Raw genomic sequence first — 9,825 nt, 5'->3', positions numbered from 1 at the left:
TTGTTGTGAAGAATGACGACCTCAAGAGTCTGGATGTCTTCAGCCGAAAGATTACTGCCAGCGCCACGGCAGTAGAGAAGGCAGGCAAAAACTTGCCAACTCAGCAAGATCTCTTCCTCCAGCAACAATATCGGTGATAATTGTATTTCTTTTGGCGTAATGGAAGATATAACGGAAAAGGAGGCGCCTGTACACACGTCCCTGGCTGAATAGAAGAGAAGGAAGGCGCGTCTGCCACGCTCTTTTGCCTGAGCTGAGCGTGCAAGACCCAGACACCATGAGGCAGTGGATAGGCCTCAACAAGGAGCAGTACCGTGGTCTCCTGCGGCTTGTGACTCGCCTATCAAGAAGGAGGATGCCCACGTGAGGGATGCAGTGACTCCTGGTGAACGCCTCACACTGACGCTGCGTTATCTAACAACAGCTAAGGAACACCGATCGGTAATTACTGACAACTTGGCCCCTTCTGCAGCGATACTACTCTTTTAGAGAGAGAGAGAGAGAGAGAGAGAGAGAGAGAGAGAGAGAGAGAGAGAGAGAGTCTTGGGTCCCAGTGATGACGTTGGTTCGTCATTAGCTCCAACATCAACTTTTGTGCCTCAGGACGCTACACCATGCACAACTCTCCCCGAGGACCTGAGGTAAACAGAGCAGCGCGCGGCTGGACAAGCCCAACCTGTCGGTGTTGTTGGCGCAGCTGGCAATTCAGCCGCCAGGCACCAAAATTTCCACAGGCGGGCTATTGCGGCTTGCGGCGGCTGGCAATTCAGCAGCGAATTGGCAAGTGTGAACCCGCCTTTCAGTGTGATAATAAAGTGTAATTTATCACTGAAAGATGAGATAAAGCAGAAAGATGAGTGCAGCAGGAAGTGCCATCTCGGAAATATTGCATTTGTCAGGAAATACTTGGATGAAAGAAAAGACAATGGAGATGGTTGTTCATGTGCAGGTAATGGGGAGGCTGGAACATTACAATGCACTTCATTACGACCTACCACCACAACAACAACAATCACAATAATAACAGTGGTAATAATGACAATAATAATGACCCTGACATCAACAACAACAACAACAGCAACAGCAACGACCACAACAACAACAACAACAACAACAGTTACAGTACTCTCGTTTACCAGCATACATTAACATAGCATGGTACCCTCCCAGCCTTTCCCTGCCCTCCCCCACCCCACACTCCCTCTATGTACACTTTCCCTTGCTGTGCCTCAGGAGCGCCGTGACGCCTCCCTCCACCTCGTCAGCTGTGCCCCGACCCTCCACTTCTCTTCCCTCCTGACTTGTTCCTTTTCCTCGCTATACTTCAGGTTCTTTTTCTTTTATTCTTTCATTATTACTATTTCTTTTTATTATTTTGCTGCCTCATTGTTGTTTTGTTTCGCTTTGCTTTGGAAGCCTAACCTGTCTGCACCCTTCTTCTCTCGCCTGTTTTCCGCAACCTATGACAACAATGATGATGATGATGATGATGCAATGGTAATAATAATGTAATAATAATAATAATAATAATAATAATAATAATAATAATAATAATAATAATAATAATAATAGTAGTAGTAGTAGTAGTAGTAATAATAATAATGATATTGATAATATTAATAAAATCAATAATGGTAATAGTAGTAATGGTAATACTTATAATGACCATAACAGAAACAAGACAATGATGATATTACTGCAGCGGTTGTGTTTGTGTGACCACTTGTATGAAAGATGTTTGCCACCACTTATTCTAAGAGTGTTTTGCTGGCAGTGTGTGTGACCAGTGATGGCGACCCACCCACCAGTGTTTCTGTGCTGACTAGTCACCTGTGTTGTTGTGGAGTTGACGGAGTGATGATGGTTGTAACTTGCCCAGCCCATGAAGATGCTTGGAGTGTTGGCAGCGTGGAGAACCAGAGTGAAGTGGTGATTCTGGCAGCTTGCAGGTTGTGGCAAGTCGTTGATATGTTGATGTGTGTGCAATAAAACACACGGGGACGAGAGTGGCTCATTTAATGACGGATTGGTACACACTGGATTCAACATGACACTGTACTGTGAGATTGCTCTCTCTCTCTCTCTCTCTCTCTCTCTCTCTCTCTCTCTTTCTCTCTCTCTCTCTCTCTCTCTCTCTCTCTCTCTCTCTCTCTCTCTCTCTCTCTCTCTCTCTCTCTCTCTCTCTCTCTCTCTCTCTCTCTCTATATATATATATATAAGTAACAAAATGATTCAGAAGGCTTGAAATGAAGACATGAGTTAATGTGTTTGATTTACTGACACAACACTTTCCATAATACAGAGAGGAATAGTTTTGAGTTCATGAAAAAATACAAGGCAATGGTTAATTTACATGTATAAGTTTGCAAATATGAGAAGTGTGCTTGAAAGGTTTGAAAGCGACCCCAGGCGGGGTATGAGAGTACAAATTGTTATACTGTACACACCAAATACAGACGTCACTTCTCTGCTAACAATTACTTCTTATAAGGTTTCCTTAAAATAACAAGTTATTTCTTGGATGAACTTAACACTACTTAATAAGACAGTCACGTTTCTCGCTCCAAGGAATTCCCCTATTTTTGTTGCATTTACATTAGTGAAGCAATATTTCTGGACAGATTTTTTCAGCTATTTGTTAAAAAAAAAAAGTCAATTTGAATGAAGAGTGAGTTTCATCTGCACCAATAAGATCACATAAAGAACAGATCCATTTTTTTACACTTGCATCCCTTCACTACCACTTACAATGGGCAGCTGATGATTTGCACACTTGAACACACTTACGGCACATGAGTGTTGTTTAAGGAGAACAGATAAATACTTGTGTAATTTTCCTTGCATTGTCACCATCCTATAATTAAGAAATGCTCGCCTGTTATAGGTTTGTTCAGACAATCTCTGCCTATCAATAGCACAAGTCCTTAACTTAACAGTTTGTTTTAACCAATTACCATCTGCATTTCGTACTTGGTTGTACAAATGTGACATTCCATTTTGATTTGATAACTTATTTGTCATTATCTTGTCAAGCCGAAGTGCTTTATTTACACCCAGACCAGACATTGTCTTAATAAACCTATACTAAATATTTCATGTCCTAATGGCACTGCCGTTTGCAAATGAATATCAAACACTTATAGGCCTATCATCCATGAATCCATGTAGAGCCTGTTTCACCATAAAACATGCAAGTTGACTATTATCTTACCCTGCTGTACTTACTGGCCAAAGGTGGCATTACCTCAGCTTGCACCATCACATTACTCAACCTGCGGTATTACAGGGGCCAACAAGTGCACACAGATGAGAGAGCCTATTAACAGAGTATCTTCTCTCACTAGGCTCGCGACATGAAAATATATATATTTTTCTTTATATCGAGTCCACAACTAATTGGCTATATAAACTACTGAATCTGAAAATCGAGCACTTGCGTTCCTGTGTGTGTGTGTGTGTGTGTGTGTGTGTGTGTGTGTGTGTGTGGGGTGGGGGGGGCGGAGGGGTGGTAGGAGGTCTTACGAGGTGTGGTGCAGCTCACAGCTAATGATTACAATGGTCTGCATCTTCTGCATCTAATGCTTTCGTCGCCGCCGCCTGGTTGTCTTGGCAGAGGCCGAGCCAGAGCGCAACCTTTCCAAACCCTCCTCCAGGCACTGCACGATGATGGGCGCCCCGTCCCCAGGCTTCCGCCCCTCACAGTCTCCTCCAAAGTAGGCGGAGCTGTTTTGAGTTGTCAGGTTCTCTCGTGTCTCTTCTGGGTTCGCACACATCAATCTGAACACCTCCACCAGCCATCTGGTGGGGTCCCCCTCCCGCCCCGGCCCCAACCACTTTGCGTGCTTCCCCTTCCGTTCACCCTCCAACTCCTTTGTATGGTCCCCCTCTTGTCCAGCCCCCAACTCCTTGGTGTGGTTCCCCTCCTGTCCAGCCCCCAACTCCTTGGTGTGGTCCCTCTCCTGTCCAGCCTCCAACTCCTTGGTGTGGTCGTGCTCCTGGCCAGCCCCCAACTCCTTGGTGTGGTCCCTCTCCTGTCCAGCCTCCAACTCCTTGGTGTGGTCGTGCTCCTGGCCAGCCCCCAACTCCTTGGTGTGGTCCCTCTCCTGTCCAGCCCCCAACTCCTTGGTGTGGTCCTGCACCTGTCCAGCCCCCAACTCCTTGGTGTGGTCCCTCTCCTGTCCAGCCCCCAACTCCTTGGTGTGGTCATGCTCCTGGCCAGCCCCCAACTCCTTGGTGTGGTCCCTCTCCTCTCCAGCCCCCAACTCCTTGGTGTGGTCGTGCTCCTGGCCAGCCCCAAGCTCTACCTCCCTCGACCGCCTGTGCTCCAGCCACCGCAGGATGGCGTTCTTGAAACAGAACCCGCTTGGCACCGCGATGTTCCACTCCCGTGTGGCGAACCATTTGAAAAAGCTCTTTTTGTGCCGAGGCATCCAGCGCTCGGGCTTGAGGCGGGAAAGAAGTACTTTTCCCATCAGCTGCACCTGGCGCTCTGCGGGCGTCAACGTCCCCAGCACCTCAGCCTCTGTCAAGGCAAAGCTGCAGCGCCATGTTCCATCAGCAGCATTACTGAGCTGCATGGTGGTGGTGTCCTCAGGAGTGAGGAACGGTCTGCAAACTTGCTCCAGCCATGCCACCTCAAGCACTGGCACCAGGTCCACGCTGACCAGCAACAGTGGATACTCTCGCCCCTGCCAGGCCAGAGAGAGTCCCACGCCCACTTGCGTGCTGGTCAGGCCCGGCGGCACCAGGCTCAGTCTTTTGTCCTGCAGGGTGTGGCCATCGAGGCACCGGTGCACCTCCTCGTACAAACTGGCCATAAATCTATTACCCTCAAGGTGGGGATTGTCAGTCTTCACACAAATCTGTAACCTGCCCTTCAGCGGGACTTCCTCCTTCCCTCTCTCGCTAACAGTTATTCCTACGTCATCCTTGTGAATCACGAGGTTTATATCAAATTCGTCAGGGGCGTAAAGCTTAGACCCGTCCTGAGAACTGCCTGCCAGCCTCAGGTCGCCGCGGTACGTAGCATCAGCGGCTGACACCTTATTCATGATGATGCTTATTTCTGCCATCACCGCCTCCTTTACCTCAAGGGCCTCGCCCTTTGATAGATCCACAGCCACCCGCTGAGCCTCCTCCTGCAGCTCTTGCAGGCCTATGGATCTCACAAGATTTCTTATGACGCTTTCCGGGTCACGTCGGTCGATTGGGTCTAATAGATTACGCTTATATTTATAATACATTTTGTGAAACACTTTAAAATTTTCTCTCACCTGTGTGCTCGTGGTGCCCGCGCGGCAAGGAAAGTCCTGCGTCACTTGGTGTGCCAGGAGTTCAAAAGTACTTTTATGGCCAAACATGGCGGCCAGGTGAGGGGGTGTCTGGCCATACGTGTCACGCTGCTGTGGGTTGGCGCCAGCGCTCAGCAGCAGCGCCACGCAGCCGTCCTGGCCGTGCGAGGCCGCCTGGTGGAGGGCGGTGGTGCCGCAGGTGTGGTCCAGCACCTCGTCCACGGGGAAGTGACCCTCTTGCAGTATAAGATGAGTCAGCTGCCGGAGACCTTTGCCTGAGGCCAGCAGCAGGGCAGCGTGGCCATCAGGTAAGGAGACATTCTTACCCTCGCCCTTCTTGTGGCTCTCAAAAAGATCCTCCTGTATACACAACGCTGTCCGTGCTGCGGTCTTCTCGTGATCTGCCTTCAAGCGAAGCTCCATATCCTTCAGTTTTCACGCTCCGCCATAAAGAGCTTCTGTGTGCAAAGAGAAAGAGAGCGGTGAATATATGAACAAGTAAATAACCCTTTATTGCTGCGTACACATAGATATGTTAGAAATGATGATAGAAATCGAGGATTACATACGTATATTAGCATTTGTCTGCCTGATTGGAGTTGTTTATTAGGCAAGATTAAAAAATACAAGTAGCTTAATTGGTCAACTAATAGAATCAAATAGTAAGTAATAGTAATATAATATAATACCATAATCGAGCTGCATAATATTCATAATATGAATAAGTTTGTTGTGCAAAGGTAGACTACTGAAAACGTTTGGTTCAAAACACAGCGTGCTGTTTTGGTAAGAGGATGCTCGAAGCTGTGGCTACATAAAATCCACGTTGATGCTTCTTCTTTGGCGAACACCATCCAGTAGCCGAGGCACTTCATTTCCTGTGTGCTTTGTGAGAGTTTTATAAATTAAGAACAATGAAAGTGATTTGTGTATCGATGAGAAATTAAACAATGTCATTAATGAAGCAACTCTAGCTGCAGACTACAATTTTCCCAGGGAAAGCATACCTCTGATTTATTTATTTATTTATTTTTATCACGATAACTTTTTGATAAATGACGGCCATGTGCTGGCCCAGATGGGAACACAGCAAAGCAGAGTAGGACAGCATATGGCACAGCACACACTAATAAATGGCTTTATTGTTAAACAATGTCTTGTCTTGTACAATATTCTATACACTTCTAAAGCGTTGTCACACGCGTCATCTATGCGGGGCAGGTTTCTCGTTTCTGAATTTTCTGACTGGGTCAAAGCAAACTTAGTATTGTTCAGTGCCACAAAAACTCAATTCCCCCATCTGTCTATATCGCCATAAGCAAGGACATCATCATTAAACAGATAGATAAACAGAAAATGACTAAATCTCCAGGGCCAGATGACATCATCCTAGAGCACTGCAGGAGTGCACGGGTGAGCTTAGCGAGCCGTTGCTGCGGCATTGAGGGACTCATTAGACAAGGGAGAAATACCAAAGGGCCAATTTCACAGTCGGTTGGTAACATTCCCAAATGAAAGCCTTACCAGCCTGTTGACACCTCCAACCACTTTCACAGCTGGTGTTTTCATGGCTTCGGTAATCCCCAACCTGGTGACTATTATAACAAAACGAAAAGCGCCGATTCGGTAACGCTGGTATGCCGGAGCGGCCTCATTAGATAAAACGAGTCAGTTCTTGACCAAAGAATTAACCACGCCAACACTAAAAAGGAGGGTGTGAAAATACATCAGCTGTGCCTTCAGCACGCCATATCCATTATTATGGTGACTTCTTGTGACTTAAATTCCTCCCTTTCAATGTCTGTCTGACATTCACCAAACTGCTGTGCCAGCCAGCCACTTAATGAGTCATCTTTTTCTCTGTCCCTCGTTGCTGTACACACATTTGTTACATAGAAATATTTCGGGTTTAATGTAAATCATCCTAGCCTACTATTTATGAGATAGTTACTTTATTTCTGGGTGAAATTATGATTTTTTAAATCATAATCTATGCAACGAAAGAATCAGCAATGAACTTAGTGAACTAAATATTAAGCTAAACTTAGCCTAACCAAATCCAGCACTCTGATGGAAACGGTCATGTTATTTCAATATTTTCCAATATTTTGTTAGGTGACAAATTCCATATAGTGTATGCGTGTGTCAGGATTATTACAGGAGTGTGACCAAGGAGGCGTAGCAGACGAAATAAGCTCGACAGGTGCTGAAGTTTTCATCAGCTGGTGAAGTGAGTTCATGCCGCCATCCAAAAGAGTACACAGACAAGCAGCCTCACCTGCTCCAGCCTCTGTTGCTCCTCGTGAGGCATCATGTGCACCGCAAGGCGACCATGTGTGTCCGGCACGTATGGGCAGCCCCCAAGGTCCCTGATCAGCAGCTCGGCCATGCCTTTGTGGCCAGCCTCCAGGGTAGCGTGGAGGGCAGTGCCACCAGAGGCTCCATTAAAGACTGTCCACCCTCCTGCCCTATGCAGGAAGGCGGCAGTCACGGGGCAGTTGGCAGCCGCTGCCTTTGCCAGGAGGTCGCTCAGTGCTGGCCGGTCAGTCTCCTTTCCCCATCGCCAGGCTGCCTGCCAGGGAGTATTTCCCTCGATGGTTGTCACTAGATTGTCGATGCCCTCGACAAGGGCGCTGCTGACCTTTTCCAGGCGACGCTGCTCTGCACGCAGCCGGCAGCAGTAGGCCTGTGAGGAAAGGATGGTCACCACATCAGGTAAGCACCGTGCGCAGAGAGAGAGAGAGAGAGAGAGAGAGAGAGAGAGAGAGAGAGAGAGAGAGAGAGAGAGAGAGAGAGAGAGAGAGAGAGAGAGAGAGAGAGAGAGAGAGAGAGAGAGAGAGAGAGAGAGAGAGAGAGAGAGAGAGAGAGAGAGAGAGAGAGAGAGAGAGAGAGAGAGAGAGAGAGAGAGAGAGAGAGAGAGAGAGAGAGAGAGAGAGAGAGAGAGAGAGAGAGAGAGAGAGAGAGAGAGAGAGAGAGAGAGAGAGAGAGAGAGAGAGAGAGAGAGAGAGAGAGAGAGAGAGAGAGGTAGGGCAGTTATGCAGAAGTGTCATTAAGTGTCACAAATCTAAAAGTGCATGTACAAATACAACCTTACCTTGTCCGAAAAAAAAGGAAAAATACAAAAAATTATTCCAAATATTAGGTTTGACAAGCATTATTACAATTACTTTTAGGATTATAATGATGAATTAACATTGATTCAAGTATTATGAGATCTACTTCATTTCTTGTTCTAAACATTACACTGAAGTGTCCTTTTATGAAATAACAAGATTCTGTTGCATAATCTGTAATGTTGGACAGGTTTGGTGTGCTGCAGGTCTGTCATGTGCAGCACTAAAACCTGAAACCGACGGCACTGAAACATAAAGGCTCGTCCTCTACAACCAACAGACCTATAACTCATCCAAGTTGTTCAAACACTTTCCACTCTGCAAAGGAGCCACCGCTGAGACTTGGGTCCAGTACCGGTGCTCGTCCTCACCTTTACAGTGAGGTAGTTCTGTGAGACAGGGAAGGGAAGGTACTCACGGTGGTGAGGGTGGCCAGCACCCTGTGAGTCACGTCGGGGCTCTGCCAAGCCTCCTGCAGCAGGCTGGCAGGCAGCGGTGCACCGCTAGCCAGCAGCAGGCTGACGGTGTGTATGCGGTCGGTGGTGACAGCCAGTCTGAGGACAGAAAGGCCACCCGGGAGCTCTATGGGCGCGCCCTTACATATGAGGGTGGACACCGCCTGCACGTCGTCCCGGCGACTGACTGTTGAGAGCAGCTCCTCATGCAGTTCTTCAGGAAGCTTGTAGCTCTGCCGGAGAGAGAAGGGAAACCATGGTGCTGATGGTATCGCAATGAAAGTTACATAATATAATGTGATGTAATAATATAATAATAATGTTGTCACGGTTTTCAGAAAGTTTCGCTTGGTGGCGACATAAGTGTTCACTGGTGGCTGTGGCGATGTGTCAGTGTGCATTGTTATGGCCTGTGTGTGTGTGTGTGTGTGTGTGTGTGTGTGTGTGTGTGTGTGTGTGTGTGTGTGTGTGTGTGTGTGTGTGTGTGTGTGTGTGTGTGTGTGTGTGTGTGTGTGTGTGTGTGTCTGTTCTTTTTCATTTTTTATATAGCGGGAACACAGGGCAAGGGTGACAAAAATCCAGCAAAATAAAAAAGACCACTGAGATACCGATCCACAAGTAGGATCCGAAGCGGTAGTCAAAAACTGAAGAATGATAAAAGTGTGCATGACGTGGAGCATCTGAATGAGAAACGTAATGGGTGCTGCTCAGAGACGGATAGGGTTTGTGAGAGTAGGTAGTAGAAAGAATGTATGTAAACCATGGTGGAATGATGAAATCAGAGCGGCTAGGAAGGAGCGAAATAGAATGAGTAGACAGTGTAGATAGCTGAGGAAAAAGAGGCATGAAAGCGATGAGGCAGAGAATGAGTATCAGAATGCATGGGCAATGTATAGGAAGCAGCAGCGGTTGACAAGAGGAATAATAATGAATGCCAAAGTGAAGAGTGAAAGGAGTGTGATTCAG

At 47.1% G+C, this 9,825-nt stretch overlaps 1 protein-coding gene across 2 annotated transcripts in view; it reads right to left on the bottom strand.

Annotated features, from left to right (window-relative positions):
* Positions 1-5,584: 5,584 nt before the first annotated feature.
* The window catches only part of LOC135106725 (serine/threonine-protein phosphatase 6 regulatory ankyrin repeat subunit B-like), a 71,469-nt gene continuing 67,228 nt past the window's right edge, over positions 5,585-9,825 (bottom strand). For both annotated transcript variants that reach the window (XM_064015982.1, XM_064015983.1), the window contains exons 15-17: positions 8,823-9,092; positions 7,570-7,977; positions 5,585-5,749 (exon numbers count right to left, since the gene is read on the bottom strand). In XM_064015982.1, the coding sequence (XP_063872052.1) occupies positions 5,720-5,749; positions 7,570-7,977; positions 8,823-9,092 (708 nt within the window). In that variant the 3' untranslated portion in view covers positions 5,585-5,719. The remainder of the gene's footprint in view (positions 5,750-7,569; positions 7,978-8,822; positions 9,093-9,825) is intronic.

This window comes from Scylla paramamosain, chromosome 14 (genome assembly GCF_035594125.1).
Source record: "Scylla paramamosain isolate STU-SP2022 chromosome 14, ASM3559412v1, whole genome shotgun sequence".
NCBI lineage: Eukaryota > Metazoa > Arthropoda > Malacostraca > Decapoda > Portunidae > Scylla > Scylla paramamosain.
This window is presented reverse-complemented; position numbering and strand designations above follow the sequence as displayed.